The sequence below is a fragment of the Aulonocara sp. 'chitande type north' Nkhata Bay genome, linkage group LG18 (genome assembly GCF_057382095.1).
Source record: "Aulonocara sp. 'chitande type north' Nkhata Bay isolate Kocher_YH1m ecotype deep benthic linkage group LG18, A_spYH_male_GT1.1, whole genome shotgun sequence".
NCBI lineage: Eukaryota > Metazoa > Chordata > Actinopteri > Cichliformes > Cichlidae > Aulonocara > Aulonocara sp. 'chitande type north' Nkhata Bay.
The window spans coordinates 12,205,449-12,229,258 of NC_141361.1; the positions used below are offsets into that span (position 1 = coordinate 12,205,449).

General features: G+C 40.1%; 1 protein-coding gene across 6 annotated transcripts in view; it reads right to left on the minus strand.

Annotated features, from left to right (window-relative positions):
* LOC147308103 (receptor-type tyrosine-protein phosphatase mu) overlaps positions 1-23,810 on the minus strand; it is a 166,545-nt gene that overhangs the window by 52,416 nt on the left and 90,319 nt on the right. For 3 of the 6 annotated variants that reach the window (XM_086273363.1, XM_086273365.1, XM_086273362.1), the window contains exons 10-16: positions 22,209-22,410; positions 19,560-19,662; positions 9,528-9,801; positions 6,634-6,670; positions 5,802-5,876; positions 4,228-4,363; positions 2,956-2,985 (exon numbers count right to left, since the gene is read on the minus strand). In XM_086273363.1, coding sequence (XP_086129489.1) covers positions 2,956-2,985; positions 4,228-4,363; positions 5,802-5,876; positions 6,634-6,670; positions 9,528-9,801; positions 19,560-19,662; positions 22,209-22,410 — 857 coding nt within the window. The remainder of the gene's footprint in view (positions 1-2,955; positions 2,986-4,227; positions 4,364-5,801; positions 5,877-6,633; positions 6,671-9,527; positions 9,802-19,559; positions 19,663-22,208; positions 22,411-23,810) is intronic. The other 3 variants (XM_086273367.1, XM_086273366.1, XM_086273368.1) reach the window with 3 other exon arrangements.

Consider the following 23,810-nt stretch of genomic DNA (forward strand, 5'->3'; position numbering starts at 1 on the left):
ACGGTCATATATTTGATCACACATGTAACCGCATTGCTAATGAGCACTGTGATTGATGTGCTGCGTGTTAGCCCTCCCAGCCACCTCTGGCAATATACCTAAAGTGCATATTTTGGCGAGTGCCGTACGCTCTCATGCCTTTAAAAGACTTTGATGAATGCATGAGAGCATTAATGGTTTTCATCAATTGTAGAGGTGTTGCAAGCTCATAGCAGACTTCAGAATTTCAGAGACTGCTCAAGTGGAGGTTGTCTAAAAATGCAGTCTTTTATTAAGTTGACAATAGAAACCTTGGAAATATTGAGCATATGAGTTTTGTTTGTTAGCTGGGCTTAGACTGCTTGAGGCGTATAAAGCCTCCCTACACAACACCTCAGCAGTGAGATGCAACCTTTCAGCTTTCACATAACTCCAGGAAAAAAATTAATAATTAAGAGTTCTTCCCAATTAGCTGACATGAATATGCACTTCCCTCATGGGAAATGCTTTGTTCCATTCTAGCTTCGCTGACATATGACACGAAAGGTATACACAGGAGGGGGGCAGACTGGGAGCCGTACTATCGATTCAAATATTTTCCATTTTAAATACCAGCTACTCATTGCCCACAGCTGCATCACACACATCACATAGTAAAGAAGGCCTAGTGTTTAAAATCCTTATGCATTTAACTGATGACCTATTATACCTTTCGATAACATATGTTAACAAAAAACTAAAAAGTTAGTCAAATCATTAATTTTTTTGTCATGTGAATATTACTTTCTGAATGTGTATTATATTCTTTAGCAACTGAAGAATAAATATGCATTCTGTAAGAAAATGTTCTGAGGCCTTCGCAGCGTTGTAGATGTTTCATTGTAGCAGTTGTGCAGAGGCGATGTACTTGTTGCAATGAACCTGCGAAAGAGTTAAAATATGGGGGGGGAAAAAAAAAAAAAAAAAGTATACCTGTCTTTCTTTCTCTCTGTATCTATATTAAAAAACTTTTTCCTCTAGTGTTATGTATGCCTATATTGCAGCATATACAGCACATTTTCTCAAGGGGACCATTAATCCTTCTTTACTAGCCTCATATCATGTTGTTATCTTGACACTTTTAGAGGGGAGTCACAACATTTGGCATTCCACTATCACCTCACTGCCACAGAAATCAACACTAAGGGAAAAAAATGCCTATTTGAAGGGATTTTCCAAAAGCTTTTAACATGGGCTGTCTTCTAAACACATCCAGTAAACTGGTGGAATGTGTTAATTTAAGTGACCTGGAACCTGCCAATCAGAGCAAACACAATAAAGTGCATCACTATGAAACCACTATCACCAAAATTTGCTAATAAATCCTAAATTTCTGATGTAAAATGATTAATTGAAGCATTTCAATGAATCATTGTACGTGCTTCTGTTGTACGCTTCTTGAAGAACTGCATTGACATTTTTTTTGGCAAGGAATCGGCTGTTTTGATAAAATTCTCCTCCTTTTAAAAATGTGCATCAAACCAAGAGAAGAACACGTGTAAGTAACAATAAAATACCAAGAATACAAAACTGCTATTTTGATGATTTCACAGCAACCAATATTTTCTTGCTTAGCTTTGGCCGATGTGTGCGCTCAGCTTTGAAGGCACTACTCTTCTAAGTCATTGGGGCTTTCCATTCTAGACAGCTGTGATCTAAAATGAGTGACACTCGGAGTATTCAGGGTTGTATTATCTCCAGGTGTATTCTGAGATTTTCTTTGATGCGAGGCAGCCTCCATTCTCTTCTCTGATCACAGTCATCTCAAGACAGATTAGTCGGCATCCATCACAAAGACTACAGAGGGAGCCTATGAGCTACAGCAGGGAAAGCAGAGCTGCAGAATAAGCTTCTTTACCATTCAGCAGTGTGATGTGGAATCATCTGTTACATTAAGAGCGCATAAAGGCGCGCTTCAGTTATTGTTTTGTGATGTCGGAGACATTGAAATAGAATAGAGAGATATTCTATGATCACATCAGCTTTTTTTGTAGTGATGCAAGCATCTTGTTAGCTAAAGACACAACTCCACCATCACCATAGAATCAATGGGATGGTTGCGCAAAATAAAAAAAGGTCCAAAAACCATGCTGGATAAAAAAGAAAAAAAAAAAAAAGGGGGGGAGAAAAAGCATGAGAAATTTGAGATGATTTGATGAAAGTGTGACAGGATGGTGTGGGGGGTAAAGAATACTACAAATTATCACATGCACATGGAGCCAAATCGATAAAGTCAACATGTTAGCGATGTTCAAAATTTGTGGGTAATTAAACTACAAGTGTGGTTAATCAGGCTCAGAGTTATCAATTGCATCTGAAGAGTATATAAAAGTTTAGAAAAAGTGAAATATTTGGACTAGCTCATTGAAGTTCTGGGCACAACTGAAGTGTAGATGCACTGCAATAAGCACTCCAAAAAAAAAGAAAAGAAAAAGAAATCTAGCTTTGACAAGTCAACAGAGACGAAATCATTTGAGGCAAATGAAAAATTCACACTCAATAAAAAAAAAAAAAAAAAAAAAAAAAAAAAAGCAGTGGTGCTGGATTGATTTTTTTTTTCTTCTCTTTCACAAGATGAGTTCGGCAGCAGTACAATCATTAAGGCAGTTAAGTTCATCATCATTTGATAAACAAACTCCTTATAAATCTGGCAGAAACTACGTCTGCAATAACATCTCTGTGGCAGGTTTATTTTGTGGGGGTGTAGGCGTGTCTTTCTTCTTTTCATCAGAAGTTGAGCCAATGTGACATACATTGTGATCTGTTCATCGTGTGGAGATGCATTGGAGTGGCGTCCTCCGTTCCTCCAGCAGAGATTACAGTTGGGCCTCTGTAATAGCTCTGGGCAGGAGGAGGATGACATGGCTCTTTGCATGCATGGGAAACAGTGTGTGGGTGAGAAGCATGGCACTAACATTACACAAAGTGGTTACTTACAGGTAGTAAGTGTAGGAGTGATAGGTTCTTCTGCCGAGTGGGGTGGTGGTAGGATTTAAGCAGTGGAGGAGGGGAGGGGATGGAATGAAAAGGAAAGAAAAAGTAAAAATATATTAATGTTTGAAAAAAGAGAAGAAATGAACAAAATCAGATATGGTGGCATACGTGGAGGTAAACTAGTGATCGTGAGGGCAAAGGTGATCGCTTGGAGTCATGTCATGCTTTGGTAAGGGGTCTCAGTACAGTACCAAAACCCCCTTTTATGAACACATAATTTGATACACCTATAAAAAAAATTACCATATCTGACCTCCAAGGTTGAAACTTAATGAGACGTTTGAATGTCTAAACACAACTCTGATTCCCTGTTGATAACGGTAAATTACACAAAATTCAACCAATGAAGTCATCTCCATCTCCGGTTTGATTAAGGCTAATTGAAAACAATTCCATTACTGTGTGCCGATTTTCACACCCACCCACTGATTGCTGTGCTACGCAGAAAGGCCCTGCTGTATGAAGAATCTTATATTACCGTCAAAAATAAACATGAAACACAGTGATTATATCAGTGCATAACTATGTCTTCCCACTCAGCTACATCTACTTGATCTAATGTGCTGACCTTTAGACTTGAATTCGAGACATGCAATTTCATATCAAAAGGACAAATTATATGCAACGCACAATAAGTTTTACTTGGGAATGAAGAAATCTCTGCAGAAACTGGCACTGTATTATTTTAAGCCTCGCCGTGGACAAAAGGGGGTTGATATTTGCTGAGCTTTAGCTCCCCTGATTGCTGGGATATGTACAGAAGACCTCTCTCCAGTATTGGGTCCGGGGCTAATGTAAACTTAGCCTTCAGTTATACGGCCATCCTCTTTGATTTTGAGCCTTTCATCACATTTTCTTTCTTATCTCCTTCACGCCTCTCTCCGTACCACGGCACTCAAAAACATATTTCTTTCCCATCCCAGTGTCACTGAGGCGCTGCACATTTGTTTGAGGGTGCCGTGGAAACGGATTAATTTTTCATGGCACACTGTATCTCATGGCTGTAAACAGCCTTAATGGGGCGTATCAACATAATCAAATTAATTATTTACTACGACACTGACAATGCTACTGTTTGAGGGAAAAATATACAAACTGATGAAACTGAAACTACTTATTTGTTGGTGCTCTGCAAGTAAGTTCAGCCACTTCCACAAATCTGAAATAGTCATTCAAAAACTAAAAGGGGGGAGGGGGACGAAAAAAAAAGCTTACCTTTTCTTCATGAGCAGCACCACTCCTAAGAAGATGATGACAAAGAGGAGGATACCGGCGATGACCCCTGCAATCTTTACGGTGTGGTCAGTTTGCTTCTCGGGCTCCACTGCATCAGGCTTATGAGTGGCTGCTCCTGAAAAACACAGTGATGGATAAGAGTCAAACAAATGGAGCACAGATTCGAGCACATCTCGTGACCATTTTATGTTGTGCCACATTAAGCCAATACCCAAGTACTAATCTATATATTCAGTATATCTTCTCACTGATTTGACAGTGTGGAATCAGTGCACCAATATTCCAAGGACCATAAATATTAGTACAAACAAAGACTAATGCTAATCCTAACAGCAAGTGACTCCCTATTGTCCTAAAGACCACCTCTAGCTCTGCCCTTAGTGGACATCAGCGCTCTGTGGATCAAGCTGCACTGAGAGAGATAAGTGCATACCATCTTTACCCTTGGTTAATCACATTTGGGGCAAATGGTTGCTGGGCTGTAGAAAAATGTAAGACGCAGGGCGGGAAAGATAATGCCCAAGAAGATAAAAATGACTGAAATAACAAAAACATTAAATATTAGCCTGAAAGGAGATAGCCAACAACGAGAGGCACAAAGAGAGAGGAAGATGTGGGAGAAAACAGCTTGTTTTTAACAGCATCTGTTCCTTGAGAAGTGATAAGAAGCACTCAGAAGGCAATGCTGCCAGAATCACAACTGTCCACCTCAACAACACCATTATTCCTTGTCACCAGAGGTAAATTTAGAATGACAAATTGTTATGTCAAATATCTTAGAGTGAGCTTCCTTCTCTCTCCAGAATTGCCATTTTCTCTTCCTATCAAAAAGTTAAATATCCATCCCGGGCCGGCTGTGACATATTGTTCTTCCTCTGGTGTGTCGTTATCAACAGCCACCAAGTGCCTTTATTTAAAAATATACAATTTTAAGGCCCGGGCTGTGGAGGATTTCAAGACGGGTGACATCATCATGTCTGGATTGATGGAGCTGATTTTGTACCAATATACCGTTAGAGGCTAATCTCGCCGTCAGTGACAAATCCTCGATAGAGCCGCGGGGGCTGTGCGTCACCCTACCGCAACTCTGTGCTGTCAGTGAACTTGGGCGATTTGTGCACCAACAAGTAAAAAACTGAGCAGAATTTAAATAGTTTCACTTGAGCTTCCTTTTGTGTGTTTGCAGTTGTCACAGCTGCAACAACCAGCACCGACTCTCCCTTAATCTCCCAGAAATAATGAGAAATATTCATGAAAGGGGATTAACTCCTGTCAAAAATCTCCCAACATTGACACATCAAATGACAATCGCACCTCAAACGGGCCTTTAATGTCCAGTAATTCTGAGGAGATGAAGGTAGAAGGCAACGTCGTCAAGTCTTTGATTTAATCATAATGACTTTATGCAAATTGTAAGACGATAAACAAAAAAATGCACACATGCAACATTCCACTTGTTGCCCCCCCCCCTCCTGTTGAGGGAATCATGAGTGCCCCCACCCATGAATTCAAATCCAGAGCGCTACTACCAAGCTGTGGAGAGAATAACGGACCTGTTAGTTGGTTGTCACCGGGCGCTGGGACGATGCGGATGTACGGGGTTGTGAGCTGAGTCACGAGTATGGCGGCTGTGTATAGTCAGTGGATCCAGGAGGACATGCAGTAAAAAGAGACAAAGAAAGAGAAACAGGCCACACTGAACACAAGTCCCATCATCATGCAACACCTCCAAGAAAGACACTAAATAGCAGTAACAGCAGGGATTTTTTTAGTTTGTTCCACCAAGTCTGCAGAAGCAATAATTTCACAAAGGTTAATATCTGTAATATCTTTATGAGTCTAATGTAGGGCACTAAAGCATATTTCTACAGGTGATAAAATTCCACAGCCCATGAACTCTTTGGCTTTTGCCTATTGAGCCATGTAGATGGAGACATCTGGAACTCCACCAAGAAATCTATAGCAGGGCTGCATGCAAACTACACAATATAAGAGACTGTCAGGGCGTGTGACAGGACCTCCCACGGCCCACAGCAGAGTGTGACTACGGCTCCCTCTGGCCTTATCAATTCTGCTCCCAGATCAATGGTGCTTAGACTTCATCACCCCTAATGTGTGGAGCAGGACGTTGAGGCAGCATAGCTAAGTACCTACAGACCTCCGTGGGCACACAGGCTGCCTCCAAGTCACGGAAAACACGCTTCAATCGATAAATTGACTACATTTATCACACAATTTTGTCTCATCTCACACTTTTGTTGTCATTTAGAAAGAAAAAAAAAAAAACACACGTTAATTCTGTTAGTTCCCAGAATTCAAATGCAAGAGACGTTAGGAAGTACATGTCGTAAACATCTCTATTCACACAAACCGATCTAGTCCTACCTTTAGTGGCAACTCGCACACAGTCGATTTTGGTTTCCTGTACCAAGAGATAAATAAAAAGGAGGAAAAGAGATGGGGAAATAGGTTATTATGAGACGCACACACAAAGACAGACTTACAGCAGCAACAACACCTATGTAAGAACCCATAGTTACAACAAAACAGCAAGGACAGTTCCATGCTGTCCCCTATCATCTGTTGAGCTCAATGACTGTGACACAAAACGCAGTTAAGCGAGAGGGCCCACAGCACAGATTAGTTGTGCTGAGCTGCTGATTTGTCAGCCAACAGCGATCTGTCGGCAGCTTGCGGCTCAAGGTGGTCAGCCACTGTGGAGAAACCAGAGCCCTGTGACAAGCGACACCAACCCAGCATGCAGAGCTCCAAAAATGACACGTCAGGGAGACTTTCTCAATATGTAATGAAGTTCCAGCTCTGACAACAGCCTTCAACAACATTAAAAAAAAAGAAAAAGAAATTGAAAACACTGCTCTCGCTGTTGGCAGTGAAATTTGTTGTCAACAATATTCTGGTTTACAAGAAAAGGGACATGAGACGAACAGGGAGGCAATGAGTAATACAGCACAAAAGACATGAGTGCTGTGTCCCTGTGTTGTCCCGGCCAAACTGTCCAATGAGCAATGAACCCACATGGGAGGGAGGCCATGAGAGGCATAATAAGGAGAAGAAAGAAAGATGTGATCCTGTGTGCATGTGCATTCCCATTACTGTGGCTTTTAAGCCGTCAGATGGTTATTTCATTAAAGGCAACATTGCAAGTCACATTTGATTTTTATTTGAACAGAAGGCTGAAAAAAATTCTAGGTATGGATGGCGCACACCTTCTCTAAGTGCTAATTTTGTTTAAAAGGCCCAAACAAATCATACCAAAATCATCAGACATTAATAAAGGCTTCTAGGACCATCTATTGACAGTGAAGGCTTAATAAAAGAGAGTGCATTTGCCCACTGTGAATCAAAACATTGAATGTAAAAATGATGTCAGAGATGTCTCCATTACGGAGACAGAGCTCTATGCTGTATCAACACAGACGCTATCATTTTGTTTGTTCAAAGAAGAGCGCCGTCAGACAATACATCCGACTCACTGATTCACCCTGGAAGGTTTCAGACTGCCAGTGCTTTACTCTCAAGAGCAAAACTTTCTAACTGGATTCAGCCCAGGCTCACATGCTATTTGTATTGCCTCCTTAAAGACACACTGGTGTTTCTCAAGGAGACTGTTTATGGTGATTCTCATTCAGGACCACAATCGGCAAGGCTCTTGAAGTTGCCATTGAGCTGTCTGCTGCGGCTCCATTGAGGGAGAGCCCTGCCAAATGCCACTTGATGACAGAGGCTGCGACCTGTACGATTGGTAGCCCCTATTGTTGTTCCCTGTCTCTCACACTTAACTGCCACTGGGACAACTGCCGCTCTTAAATGCTGTTGATCAAAGAGTTGTCTGGTATTTGGCATAGAGCTCCATAGCAAAAGGCAGGAGAAGAGGGCCACAGGAATGGAGGGAGGCATGTCACGACACAGAGCTCTGCATTCCAAGCCTGACCCTGCTGCGGACCATTAAGACTACACAAAGTGTCGTTAGTAAACTCACAAGAGTACTGCAGCACCTATCAGAAGCTGTGTGAAATGGCAAGGTTGCCATGCATGTGCTTGCCAACGTGAGCAGTTACTATGCTTAGTACCTTAATTCCTTTGAATCACCTAGGCAGTGATCGTTATATTGTCTTTAGCGTTTAGTTGTGTTTGTGCGTCCTTTAAGCGTATTGTGCGTGCACTGAGACAAGGCAGGGCACTGTGTCGCATAAAGGCTTCAAATGGAGAAAGAATTTCACAAGTTCGAATTTTTATTTCATTTCAGTCATTCTTTGGTCGGAGGAGGTAGTAAAAGTATTCAGTACTCAAGCAGCATAGCTTCAACTTGCAAATCCATCTGAATACCTCTCACTTCACCTTCCACCTTTACTTCAAAGCATTCGGGAAAACCTATGGTGGTAGCTAAAAATGAGAGAAATGCAAAAGTCCCATTCTAAGCCAGTGTTTGGTTTGCTTGTTCTGAACTACTGTGGAAATATGGCAACATCATAGCCCATAGATCCTACTGTAGATACACAATATAGGCCAATATTGAGCTACACCCTCTTAATCTCTGAATTCAGGTGCTTTCAGTCCCATTGGCACAGTGGTATAAAATCAAGTATCTAGCCACGCAGTCTGTCTTTATATACATTTCTCAAGGAATGGGTCATTTCAAATTTAATTCAGACCCTTTTGCAGCAAGTCCATTTATTATATTTTTCCCTCCAAGATATTTTACAACCAGCTTTAAATTTTAAAGTAAAAGTGTTAAAGAAAGAACCTCAACAACTTAACAACCCTACAAAGAGGGAGACTGTGTAAAATTACAGAGGGATTACAGAGCGCTGAGGAGGATAGTAAGTAAAAGTTGCCAGTGCTCCATAGACTCAGTAACTGCAAAGGTCCAAATATTAACATCAGCACAAAAATTGTGCTAACGGACCTTCATGTTTCTTCAGGTTTGTATGGCTGAGAAACTCTTGTGACACTTTTTTCATAAAGTGTATGATTGACTAATTTTAGGTTAACAAAAACAGTAATTTTTAGGTAACTACTGTATACACTATTGAAAACTAATATTTGATTAATTCTCATCCCAACCTTAAAGTAGTAACACCACGATGTAAAAATCTAGTTGCTGTTGGTAAGATGGAAATACACAAACACAGGCACGTTATTGTCGTCATTACAGGACTTGATTACGTTTAACTGCCAGTCAAGTTCAATTTAGAGCCATGGTTTAGCTATAGTGCAGAAAATGCTGTATAAAATAATAAGAAATGACAGCCACCCACCCCATTGGCTGTGCTGACCGCCTGGTAATATATACTGTAGCTCTTCTGTGGCAGCAGAGGGGCATTCCAGTACCCATTGTAGGTCTTGTTGTCCCCCACAGTAAAGGGCTGGGGCGAATGGATGCCAGCAGCGGGGAACTGAGCAGTGAAGTAGTACTGTGAATTAAGAAGCGTGGCGTTCTGGAAGTGAATGGGAACTGGGTAGCAGCGCAAAATTTCTGCCGTCCCTCGTGCTCTGCGTGGACGTTCCTCCTCCACCACCACCTGGTACGCACTGAAAATGCAGGACAAACAAAATTAACATACTCCACTGGGCCAAGCAGGCTCTTGTAGAATTCAACTGGCAATACAGACAGTTTTCTGCTTTGCCAGTTTGCTTTATAAAGTGTAAAAATTGTCTCTTTATGAAAGCCACAAACATGCATGCTGCAAAGCTCCAAATCTCAGAGCGAACTGAGTCTCCAGAAATTACTCATTACTCATTTAGACAAGAAATAAGAGATTTATGTAATGCAAACCAAGTTCTTATCCTCTCTAACTTTAATTATATAACAAGTTATTTAAATAGAACTTCTGTTGGATTAAAACTAATATTACACTGGTTTTGCAATGTCTGTCAGATATGTATACATTCCCTTTTACTTAAATGCATTAATAGCACTTTATAATGTCACACTATTAAGCATTAAGGTATCAGTAAGTTACAGTATTAGCGAGGACTTAGTTCATATAACATTAGTCCTCCTTAATATGCCATTTATGAATACATATAGATATATTACTATAAATATGATTATGACTATGATTATCATTACAATTATTATTAATTAGTGATGTAGTGTAAAACTAGTGAGCACAACATGCATTTACATGTGGGCAATCAGCTATACACTGAGTAACAATACCATTAATGTTATTTAATAAATTACAAATGCATTAAAGCATATTTACAACTAATTGATTGTCTGCCCGCTGTGTAAAGGCTACAGCAATAAATTACTTGTTTTTCTCGACTAAATAAGAACTCTATTTATATAAATCCCTTCTTAAAAGTGAAGTCAACATAAAAGACTGAAAAATACCGGCCAACAGAAATGAGCGGTGGCACGGGACATTTATTTGCCTTTTCATTATTCAGCAAATGAAAAGGTTAACGGCTCTTTCCATTTCCTCTCCATCCAAGTCTTGTGTTTAGCTAGATCAAACCTGCAGCCCTCTGTGACTCTGACAGGGATGACATTGTCTCCGAGCCGGCCACTTAGCCTGAGGGGGAGACTGACTGTCTTATAGACGTTCATGTTAGTATGCATCGCGCATCTGAAGTGGACGACCTGTTAAATCCATTGAGTCGCTGAGTGACAAAGAGTCTGTTTACAGCTGCCACGCAGAATAACCAGCCATGATTGGGAACTAGTGATCCATTTGCAAAAGAGCTAAAGAACCAACAACGCATTATCACAGACGATGGAGCAAAGTTTGTGTGCTCTATGAATGAAGGATTTCAGAAATGAATGAAATATGGTGGAGCTCTAGTTTTGCGGAGCTGGTTTAAGAGCTTTTATTCGCAACTGCATCGTGTTTATAAATACATAAATAAATCGTTTGCCTATTGTTTAAACAGGACCACGAGTCCCACACTGTTTTCTAGAGTTTGTGGGGTTTTTTCCTTACTGTACATGCTCTCCTGCAAGGACCATCATACAGGCAATTTAACACGTGTTATTCCACTGAAGGCTGGTGATGAAAGCTATGACTGAAGACTGCAATGCAGAAAACAATGGACGTAAACACTTAACAATTCACACAGAATCTAGAAACCACTGTAAACGAGGACAGAGTATACGCACAGTATGTTGGTGCAAGAACTAAGAGCCCATTTTATACCTGAAGACATGTAAACTATATCCATATGATGTGTTTATATCTGGTAGCACAAATCTTCCTTGCCTTCTTCATTTTACCTGCTTTGTCTGCCATCTGACTTCATTTAGAATTTAATTAGACTATTTTGAAGTCAACATTTGCAGTGCTTGAAAGGCATTCATTGCCCCCTCTATACTGGAAGTCTAGGAATCCCACTGTGTAAAACCACTGATCAGTTATCCAAGGTTACCATGAGAAAGTAGCAACACTGTAGATAGAGTGAACTTGATATGCAGCTTTATTTGAGTCGCTGAACAGGACTTCATTAGCATTTGTATAGTGTCAGTGCGTTTCAGAACCCTTTTAATGCATCTGAAATAATAGGGCTATGTTTTAATGTATGTGTTACTATCTAATTAGCAGTTAGTGTTATGCAAGGCACTGCAGTCTTTGGATACAGCTTTCTAACCAAGCATAAACTTACAATACTAGATTGATTAGAATTTGAGATAAGAAAATGATAAATTACTAATCTGCCTTTTTTTAAAAGAGTTTCTAACTAAAAAGGCTATATGAAAAATACAATCATCCTGAAGCCTTCATAACCATCTAACAGTGAATTCAATTTATCTATTCAGTTGCATTGTGCCATAAGAAATATTAGTGCCTACCGAGGTGTAAAGCTTTGTTGACCCTGAACATGTTCCTTAGCCTAGATTATTACAAGTAGAAAGAAATATCTTTTAAAGAAAAATAGCTGCACTGTTGTGGTTGTACTCTTAAGCTGTGCAGTTGCAGTACAAACAGCCCTGGAGATGATCAATTGTTCCCCGCGGTTGGTACTGGATGATTAAGTATCCCCTTTGTGTGTACAGCATGTGCTCTTTAACCCTATAGTTTATCATAAGATGCTTGCTGTGTCATTAGAAAATCCCCCTCTGCTCTTAGTGGGTGTGTCCCAATTCCTTGGAGCTCTCCTATTTAGCACTGGGTTGGGAGGTGATGAAATATTTAATCCTGCTGAGAGTCTGCAGGAGAAATCAGGCTTTAATTACTGTCCCCTATTGAGAGCAGAGGTCAAAGGGCAGGTGGAGACGGTACACGGGAGCCACTTAAGTAGTTGCAGAACAGCAGAGAAATAAATGATTAGACTTCATGGAAGCCTCAGCCAGAACACTGTCGATTTGATTTGAACTATAATAGGACGATGAAGTTTTAAATATAATTAATTTAATCTCTAATTATCTCTGCTGTCAGTCACATTACTCATCAAGTAAGATGGATAACTATCTGTTTTTAAAGACATAACCCATGAAGGACTGCACGTCTGCATATTTCCTTTGGAGAAATAAAACACATTATACTCACAGTAAATATTTGCTGTAGCATGTACACTGATTCTCAGCTCGCTCATATTAGTACTTTATATTCCAAATCAATCTGCAGACAGTGAAACAAAAAACTAGCGCTGGCTCTCCCTGGGTGGCTCCTTATGATATGATGATGCAGCTGTGCTACGACTTAATGACAGGCACAGTATGAATAGAACTGGTTTCCTTTCCTCAGGCAAAATACCAAGTGCCAAAGGCTATGAGGTTCCAAGGGTAAAAACTCTTGTAATGTGGAAATCTAATTCAGTGCTTCTTCTCCACAGAATATTTACAGCACCAAGAAACCGAAATCTAGCGCACAATACATTTGCAATTTAATAAAACAGTTTTGTTCTTCTCTGTAACTGATGGAGACAATAAAACCTCCTTTACTGGTTTTACTTAAAAGAGTGTCAGTGCTAAACTGCTCTCCTGCTATAAAATATTTAAAGTAGAACACTTACTATACCATTTTCACTGCAACGGCTTAAATGCAAAACTGACTCATGAGTTTAATGGTGGCAAAAATACACGTTGTTCTAAAAACCTTTTTTCTGTAATTAGTGCAAGCATGTAAATATGCCCTTGAGCAGCTGACACCTTGTGACCTCATGCTGAGTTCACAATTTACATCATGAATCATTTTGACAGACCAGAGTGATTTAGTCATTTCCTTGATTTGGCATGACATGAATGAGCACCGAAAAAACTACAACAGATGAACAACTATGGCTCTGGTAGCAAGAACAAAAATCCTTTGTAGCTCATGTCTCTCTTGATATACCAATTGGGGGAATTGCAAGAAACTTGCATTCACATTGATGATAGAAGGGGCCTTCAAATCATTTACTAAAGTATAATCACTTAAAGCAAAATGCCCAAGTACTCCAAGTACTTAAAAAAAAAGAAAGAAAAAAAAGGGGTTATAATATTAATATATGCTCATTTTGAATGCTTAATTGACATATTAAAGGATACGTCCGCTTCTCTTTGTACTTGATCAACTAAAATCCCAAAGTGACAGGAAAGAGTATGAAAGCTACAAGTAGTCAATGTTGCAGTACTGCAATTTTATCATATTAACTTACAGTACTGTGCAAAATTTAGGGCCAGCCTTCTTTTTTCCACTTTTTTCCAGACAAATGAGAAATGGGTGCAATGACTTATTGGTACAGGTGCAAGCATAAATGGAATTACAGTATAGGCAAAGGACAAAAGTTTGTCTAATCCTAACAAACTTGAAAGTCAATTTTTGGTATGACCATCTTTATTCTTCTACACGGCCTGGATTTTCAAAGGCAAGCTTTCCTGTCATTTCTTCAAGTAGTCCTTCAGGCTTCTTGAAGGACAGTTGAAATGTTTCTTTGGATGTTGGCTGCCTTTTGTTGCGTTCTCTGTCAAGATGATCCCACACTGCTTCAATACTGTTGAGATCCATGCTCTGTGTTTTTCTATCAAGGTATGCTTTTATTGCATTGAAATTGTGTTTGGGATCATTGCCAGCTGAAATATCAAGGCTTTGCTAATCAGTGGATTTCCAGATGGTATTGCACGGTAGATGAAAATTTGATGGTATTTTTCTGCTTTCATAATTCCATCAGTTTTGACAAGATCCCCCAAACCATTGGCTGAAATGCATCTCTGCCATGTTTTACAGATGACTGTAGACACTCTGTGTTGTACCTCATTCCCCTGACCTCCCCCATGCATATTGATAATAATTTAACCCAAAAATGCCAATTTTGGATTCATTACTCCGTAAGACATGTTGCCACTTATTGTCAGTCCAGTTATTGTGCAATCTGGTATACCTCAAACATTTTGTCCCCATTTCCGTTCCATGAGAATGGCTTCTTGACAGCCACCCTGCTACTGAGGCCCTTTCTGACGAACGGTGAACAGTAGACGAATCAACTGAAGGTCAGAACCATGTCTCGGGTCCTGTGTCAGGTCTTTTAAGGATTTGAATTTTTTTTTTCCTGGAAATTAAGTTTTAGGGCTGTCACTTGTTTTGTCTTCTACTTTCCAGTTTCCTCAAACTTTTTAAGGACACAGTGCACACCATGCTGGGATTAAAAAAAATTGCCAGCTGATAGCTCTTTGGCAATCACCTTATTAGTGCAAAAAATGACATTTTAAGTCTGTCAATGTAAGTTATGATTTGCAGTTTTTGTAGATTCCATTAAATCAATTGCAACAAGCTACATGTTTTCCCCCATCAGGCTCTCTGTGATAAAGTACCTAAATATAACATTTTATATGGTTTCTTTTCCAAGTTGTCTGTTACATGTAGACAACTGTCATTCATTCGTTGAGTTAGGATCCTTTTTAGTACTTGCTAGATGGTTTTAACCCCCCCGAAAAGTATTTATCCAAAAATGATCAGGTATGAGGGCTGGACTAAAAATGAGTGAAACACCAGCCAATGTTCAATGAAAAACTTTAAAAGACCTTTAGAAATCACGGAGAGGGATTGGACAAAACCATTTAAAAAAAAAAAGGAATTAGGAAAAAAACTACAAGGAAGTCCTGCTCTGTGGAAGCAAAATATAAAGAAATTAGGTGCAGTTCAAGACTTTTGCACAGTAGTTTAGTTCAAGTTTCAGGACATTTGTGTGAAATTTTATAGTAAGTAAAAATTCTTGAATTCTTGAGAATAACAATTGTTTTGCAAAGTCATAAACAAACTTTAAACATTTACTATGAAAATCTAACCAATTCTTTGAGTCCACGTACTTTAAAAAGTTAAGAATTGGCGTGGCCTGTGTACAGACCAACAACCCCAGTCATGGAAAGCATAAAAATGCTGTAATTTCACAGTGGCATGACCTTTGGATACCACAACCTAATCAGCTGATCTTTGCCTCAAAGTTTAGAATGCCACAGATGGATTGACTGACATCTCAAATGTATTCAACACAAGTGTAATGATGCTTAATGCCAAAGCCATTGAAATTTACTCTCCGACAGAAGATGGAAAGACAGAGAGAAGGAAGGATGAAGTGAAAAGCTGTACCAGATGAATGGTATAAGCCGTTAAAAGTGGTCTGTCAGAATGGCCGGCAGGGCAGACCTGTATTCTTGGTGTAGCACTGCAACCTGAACTGACACCAATTAGGCCTCCTCCAGCCTTGCTGTCCGATAGATTTCAGCTCTGTCGCCATGTGACGCCAACCAATTATGGCGAAATCGACTGGATTGTGACCTGAAACTCTGATTTATTTTTCATGTGGGCTGATAAAGGGAGAACTCTGGGCAGTTTGAGTAGTTGAGGGAACGGGGTATGGGGAGCATTTCAATCACTGTCTCTCTCACTCTAATGCTAATCGGCTGGCTCTACAGTATACGTCTGATTTAAGAGTGGTTGTAAGTAACACACTTCTCCTGACCCAGCATCCTTCCTCTGTACCCCTGTCTTCTTACTTTTTATATTTCCCTGGTGTCCATAAAGCTATAAAGCAAACAAATTAGAAAGTGCCATAGATTACATTTGCCATTAAATCGTAAAAAGCGCTGAGTTGTGTCATGTTTAGGCACAGCTATTAGCGTTTGCTCTGCTGTGATCAAAGAAAGTTAGTGCTTATTTTAGTACTGTAGAAAATCCTTTAACTGATTTCAGGCCGTGGTGAAGTAAAGAAAATCTGATGCTACAGGGTAAAAACTATATGGGAACCCGGCCTACTTTAATATGGAACTGAAATTTGTATATATTATACATTTTTCTGTTTATGCATATGCATTTAAGCTTGCTCAAGGCAAAGGATATGGCAGAAAGAGAGGACTGATTTAGTGGCATGAATGATAAGGAAAGCATCTCAAATCACTTATGTCTGCATCAACATGTACACATCTATTTTGATGTTACAGTGTGAGGAGGCGTATTCTGGCCCTGACGAGGGGCTATTGCAAACATTAGTTTAACGCGACATGACTGATAGACAGTTCGCTAATCCTCTTAAAGAAACAGTGTCCCCTCTGGTAAAAATTGTTCCCGGCTATGCGTGTCATCCCCAGAGATTAGAAGCAAATTCCAAGTTGGAAATGTTATACCGATTAGCAATTACACAAATGAAAAATCGACTGCCTCCCTCAGCAGTGACAACGTCTGCCCAGATCCATCTGAAATATGATTTGACGTCAGCATGACTGCAGGATGCTGAAGTGAAATGGACATTTGTTGTCTGTTATGTCTTCCTTTTTAACCTATCGTGTGATCTTCCAGAGCGCTCCCCCTTCCTGTATTACAGCAAAACATCTGCTGTTAGAAACTCAAATGTCGGGAGCTCTATTACCTCCTAAACTCAATCAGCATGCAAGATTGCGTTATCAAATCAAGCCCCGTGCTGCTTTGCTCTGTAGTGCTGTGGATCAGTGTTCTCCCTTGTCAAATCCTTATTTCACAGGGGCTTTAAAACTGATTTCATAAAGTGTTCAATTTCAAAATGAGCCACCCACTACTCTAGAAAAGATGGCTACTCCTGCAACATGAGCAGTAGCGCAAAAATAAGTAACTATAGTGTGAAATTTAACTCCTTGATTAACAGAATCTCTCAGACTGACTGGATCAGCCAAGTTCAGAAGTTTATGACTTCAGGCCATTCTTCCAGTTTCTCCAGGTGCTTGGACATATTTGCAGCTTTCGACGAACCTTAACTTTAAATCGCATCTTAGCCGTCTCACCCTTCTAACCCAAAAGAGATTAGAGAGGTTGTTATTTTTTCAGTCTGGGAGACTCATATGAGTACATTTATCATTACTGTCCAGACAGGAGATCCCAAAAGACCGCCTAACTCAACTCCTCTGAATGGAAGCTACTTTAAAGTCACCTTAAAATTTCAAAGGCATCGTGTGTCACTTGAGCTGGGGGTGGAAAACACCTTCAAAAGCCTGCCAGTATCTTGTCTTGGACCGGCATCATAATCTCCCCTGTTTGCTAACCTACACCACCTCTTTTCTTTTGCATTTCTTATTTATCGAAGCACTGGACGCACACATGAAGGCAGAACAGGCAGTGCACTGGCCTTTACGTCCTGTGAGATTAAAGAGAAGTGAGAAAGCGGGAATAGAAGCGTGTACCTGAAAACCTCTAAAGTTTAGACATGAAGAGGCTTTGCTGTGATCAAAGGATTCCTCAATTAGTTTTGAGGTGTATTTGTGCCATGTACTGAACTCTACTGATGAATTTTTTTAATGGATTGTCTTGAGACTCATTAAACATATATAATCCTTAAAACTAAGCGTCTCTATCAAAACACGCTATTTTCTCTGTATTTAATAATTAACAAGCACTGAATGTGCGAGTTTTAAAGCATTACTGCACAGTTGTGGCTCAGAACAGAACGGGTCTCAAACTAAAGTCGCTATCTCCAAAGCCCAATCCATTTCATCTTTTCCTGAGGTGCACATGCCTTCCAACAGGAAACAAAAAGAGGAGTCCAGCATGCTAATGAATGGAAGCTCCAATTCACAACACACTGTTAATTATAATTAGGGGTTTGTAATTACTCAGCTGAAAGAATGGCAGCCTGCATAAGGCCTTCTGAAGTGTACCTGGGAGAAAATTAAAAAGTGATCACTCTGTCATTCTTGCTCAGACCCCTCTGTTTGGCGCTGGGGCATTAATCTGGGCAGCTGCACATACGGCAAAACATGAGCTGACAAGCCTGACTAAAGATCTCCTGGCTGTAATCTTTAAAGGAATCAGATGAGTTGATGGTGTAAAATTGAGTTTTACAGCAAGCCCGAGTGTTCATTCCCACTCACTCCTCTCAGTCCTGGTGGCTGGAATCACAATATGTTACTGGCCAAGAATATAAATCCGTGCTAAAAAAAATAAAAATAAAAAAATAGGTTCTTCCTTTGGAAAACTTGGAATGTTAATTCACCACATACTTCTAAAGGGTGCATGACAGTGCGTGCATCCAGTGAGCAACCCCAAACCTACCCCTGTTCTTACAGAACCTGTTCTGGCTTCCCACTGTTCAGTTGTGTTTGATGTACTGCCTGGCAAAGCAACTTACCTGGGCATTGCTAGTCAGATGTTTTATTATTCTGTGCACCCCCAACACAGTTGGCCAGTACTAACTATTTAAAGAAGGAGCTCAGCAGATAGATGGAAAGACCAATACTGCACCCATCTGTTTAAGGCAAAGCTACATCCACCTGCCTGGAATCCAAAGCTCAATAATTAACATTTAATATCTTGTTCCTGCCAGTGGGGAGATTATTTTTTAATTTTGCACTTAGCCAGGCTAATTGATTGTCCCGGCTTCCAGAGCTGAGGTACACTAATACAACCAAACAAATACAATTGGAAAATAACAGAAGAACAAGCGAGATGAACTCCTGCCAGAACCCTGCAGCGGCCTGCATAAACCCTAATCATGACTTTTTGGTATTTGAACAAAACAACTGTACCGTTTCTTTAACAATGACTAATAAATGCTGCATCAAGCAGGCAAAAATCCTACATTTCCCCGGAAGCCTGTGATGACTCCGGGTGGGCAGTCTGGTACATAAAACAAGTGCAAAGGGAAGAGATCCTGAAGCTAGGCTCGGCTACCCCAGCTTTGTTCTGATCTTCAAAGGCTGTGCTTCTCTTTCACAGGATCAAAATCCACAAACAAGCAAACTCAGATACATGAAGTAAGGTACTGAATTTTCCTGGCAACTTTCCTTCATGATGAGGCATTGATAAATACAGGCTCTTTGATAGCTATTTGCTGTTGATGATATTTTAATATGCCATTTTGTCTTTTTTTTTGACTGTGTGCTTGTGGGTGTTATTGTGAGAGCCTACCTGACTGGGGCACCTCTGCTCTGTGCGGGTTTAAGCAGCACAGTGACTGTGCTGTCTGTCTGGTTCAGAGAGGTCTCCTGGTCATATGCTGGCATGGATGGAGCTAAAGAGGAAACCAAGCAGAAGTTTTGTTTTAGTTTATAATATAATATGCAATATAATATTATAATAGGAGATGCATTCATCAGGCATAAATCCTGCTACAAATTCAACATAAATGTATAACTGTAACAAATTTAGCTTTACATGGCTATAAAATGCAAGATAATGTAGTCATTTTGAAACCACAATGTAAAACCATTTTGTATAATGTTCAATTTTTTACCAACGAATATACAATATAAAGTCCTATAATCCATCCCCAGAGATTGTGAACACATTCACCTTATGCACCCACACAATAAAAATTTATAGTCCTGACTTAGAAGTACAGTGGGGCAAAAAAGTATTTAGTCAGCCACCGATTGTGCAAGTTCCCCCACTTAAAATGATGACAGAGGTCAGTAATTTGCACCAGAGGTACACTTCAACTGTGAGAGACAGAATGTGAAAAAAAAAAAATCCATGAATCCACATGGTAGGATTTGTAAAGAATTTATTCGTAAATCAGGGTGGAAAATAAGTATTTGGTCAATAACAAAAATACAACTCAATACTTTGTAACATAACCTTTGTTGGCAATAACAGAGGTCAAACGTTTACTATAGGTCTTTACCAGGTTTGCACACACAGTAGCTGGTATTTTGGCCCATTCCTCCATGCAGATCTTCTCGAGAGCAGTGATGTTTTGGGGCTGTCGCCGAGCAACATGGACTTTCAACTCCCGCCACAGATTTTCTATGGGGTTGAGGTCTGGAGACTGGCTAGGCCACTCCAGGACTTTCAAATGCTTCTTACGGAGCCACTCCTTTGTTGCCCGGGCGGTGTGTTTTGGATCATTGTCATGTTGGAAGACCCAGCCTCGTTTCATCTTCAAAGTTCTCACTGATGGAAGGAGGTTTTGGCTCAAAATCTCACGATACGTGGCCCCATTCATTCTGTCCTTAACACGGATCAGTCGTCCTGTCCCCTTGGCAGAAAAACAGCCCCATAGCATGATGTTTCCACCCCCATGCTTCACAGTAGGTATGGTGTTCTTGGGATGCAACTCAGTATTCTTCTTCCTCCAAACACGACGAGTTGAGTTTATACCAAAAAGTTCTACTTTGGTTTCATCTGACCACATGACATTCTCCCAATCCTCTGCTGTATCATCCATGTGCTCTCTGGCAAACTTCAGACGGGCCTGGACATGCACTGGCTTCAGCAGCGGAACACGTCTGGCACTGCGGGATTTGATTCCCTGCCGTTGTAGTGTGTTACTGATGGTGACCTTTGTTACTTTGGTCCCAGCTCTCTGCAGGTCATTCACCAGGTCCCCCCGTGTGGTTCTGGGATCTTTGCTCACCGTTCTCATGATCATTTTGACCCCACGGGATGAGATGTTGCGTGGAGCCCCAGATCGAGGGAGATTATCAGTGGTCTTGTATGTCTTCCATTTTCTGATGATTGCTCCCACAGTTGATTTTTTTCACACCAAGCTGCTTGCCTATTGTAGATTCACTCTTCCCAGTCTGGTGCAGGTCTACAATACTTTTCCTGGTGTCCTTCGAAAGCTCTTTGGTCTTGGCCATGGCGGAGTTTGGAGTCTGACTGTTTGAGGCTGTGGACAGGTGTCTTTTATACAGATGATGAGTTCAAACAGGTGCCATTCATACAGGTAACGAGTGGGGGACAGAAAAGCTTCTTACAGAAGACGTTACAGGTCTGTGAGAGCCAGAGATTTTCCTTGTTTGAGGTGACCAAATACTTATTTTCCACCCTAATTTACGAATAAATTCTTTACAAATCCTACCATGTGAATTCATGGATTTTTTTTTCACATTCTGTCTCTCACAGTTGAAGTGTACCTCTGGTGCAAATTACTGACCTCTGTCATCATTTTAAGTGGGGGAACTTGCACAATCGGTGGCTGACTAAATACTTTTTTGCCCCACTGTAGATTAGCACCTCAGTTTCCCATCAATCTCCTGACTAAAAGGCATCCATTTCTTTCACGAGCCTGGCAATAAACCAACGAGCACGAAGTTGACCCTGTGACACACTGAATGACACAACCTCATACACGCGGTACCTTCATGCATAACAGCAATTATACTGTATATGAGGTTGTGTTACATTTTTAACTGTTTTAATATGTTTGCAACATTTTATTTCAATATCATACAACGGTAATTTTAAACAGTCAACCATTAATGTCTGTAGGGACTGTTTTTATATCAGCTTGGCTTATATACATTTACATTATATCAGATGCTGCTTTTGCAATTGTCAGCATTTTGCTTGCTTTTGAAAATAAATTATTAAATTGGGCAATTTGCAAAATGAAACATTAAAAAAAGCATCAGTTTTCAAAAATTAGAACAAAAAAAGAACTACAAAATATAAGAGTACATGCAAAGTACACAACAATCCAAGTTTGTTTGAGTGAAAGGAAATAACATTTTGCTTTCACACATTTTGACATAAGACCTCTAGAAGCAATAAGCAGTACACTGCTCGTTTGGCATCGTCCACACTGTAACAGGTCTTGCTGTTGACCCCACTGACCTGAAATCTTGGTGGTGAACTGGGTGATGACAGGGGGGCCATAGCCCTTGGCTGTGCTAGCGCGCAGGGTGAAGGAATACGTAGATCCCGGGTAAAGGCCTGTGAACATGTGGGTGGTCTCGTTACCCAGCTTCACAACCTTCCCACTCTGGTTGGAGAGGTCCAGTTCAGGGTCAAAGGAGCTCACCGCTTTGTAGGAAATCTAGGAAGGAAGAAAATTTACATTCTCACCGTGGCCTCTGGTACTCCGCATTCAGCACTGTTTATCATGAATAAGATTGGTATTCATACCACAAACGCATTTTGCGTTTTAGGCATTTAAGCAACTCACCAAGCTAAATTATGTACACGTCCTTACCATTTTGCGGTTTTGCATCCCAGTCGCGGTGTGTGTGTTATCATACTTTTCCAGTCTTTTTCCCTTCTGCAAGTCTAAAATGCCAAGAAGCATTTTTTAAAAGTCTCATGCTGCGTTTCCTCACTTGCGTGACCCTGAGTTACCACCCTATTTAGGAATACCCATACAGTAAATAATGCAATCATTTCACCAAATACAAATGGATGCTGCCTTCCACCAGTGAAACAGACGAAATGATTTGCACATGTAATGCAAAAAAGCTCTGTGGAATTTGGATTTAATTCTAAAGCCAGTGCTTCAAGCAATTTTTTGAAAGGTCTTGCTTTGTGCATGAGCTTCTGACTTGTCAACAAGGTTTTATGCTTATTTCCAAAATTAGGGAAGTACAAAAGGTCTGTGGAGACACGCTGTCTCATTATATGGGTTAGTATTGTCTGTAAAAGCATAGGTACATATTTTTAAGGCAAAGCTGATGCAAGCTTGTGGTTTCAAGGAGAGAGAAAATATACTTAATGTATTCCTTCTCCATTAATGAAAGCAGGGAGCTCTGGAGGGAAGCATTAAGGTGAGTGTTTTTGCTAATATCCATTTTGAATAACTGTAAAGTTCCACTTTAAGAAAATGCCTCTGCTCGTAAAGGAAAACCTCCATTATAATTCCAATTAAGGAACACAAAGGGAGTTTGGAGTGCTGCATAATTTGTGTCCATCAAGTTTTGAAATGCTTCTAGGCTTTCTCATTTAGTCTTTGTCTCCAAAATGAGCTTGTGATGCCAAATCCTATATCATAACTTTACAGGAGAGGAATTTGGAATGACTTGTCAACACTGGGCATATGGGCAGGCTTTTAAAACCATAACATAACTCACGGAAAACAAATAATAGAACTTATCCAAAAGATTAACTGGCCCATTTGACCATATATATCCCGGTTTTCAGACCACACTGGTTTAGATGTGTCTGACAGAGGTAAATGACCGTATAAAGACATAAACAGACATGCCTATAGCACCTCTGAAAAAAAGCAAAAATAACAATGGAACATAAATTCTATTCGTTTAATTTTGTTTGTGAAAAAACACTTAAAAATCAGTTGAGTTTTAATTGACAATAAGTCAAATATACATTATAAAAACACTTTAGTACAATGCAGTGTATTTTTGTAATAGTTCGTGTTGCCACGATTGGCCGCTGAATTTAAATTAAAAGAAAATCTGCTGTATATCTTTCAGTAAATGTTGGCTC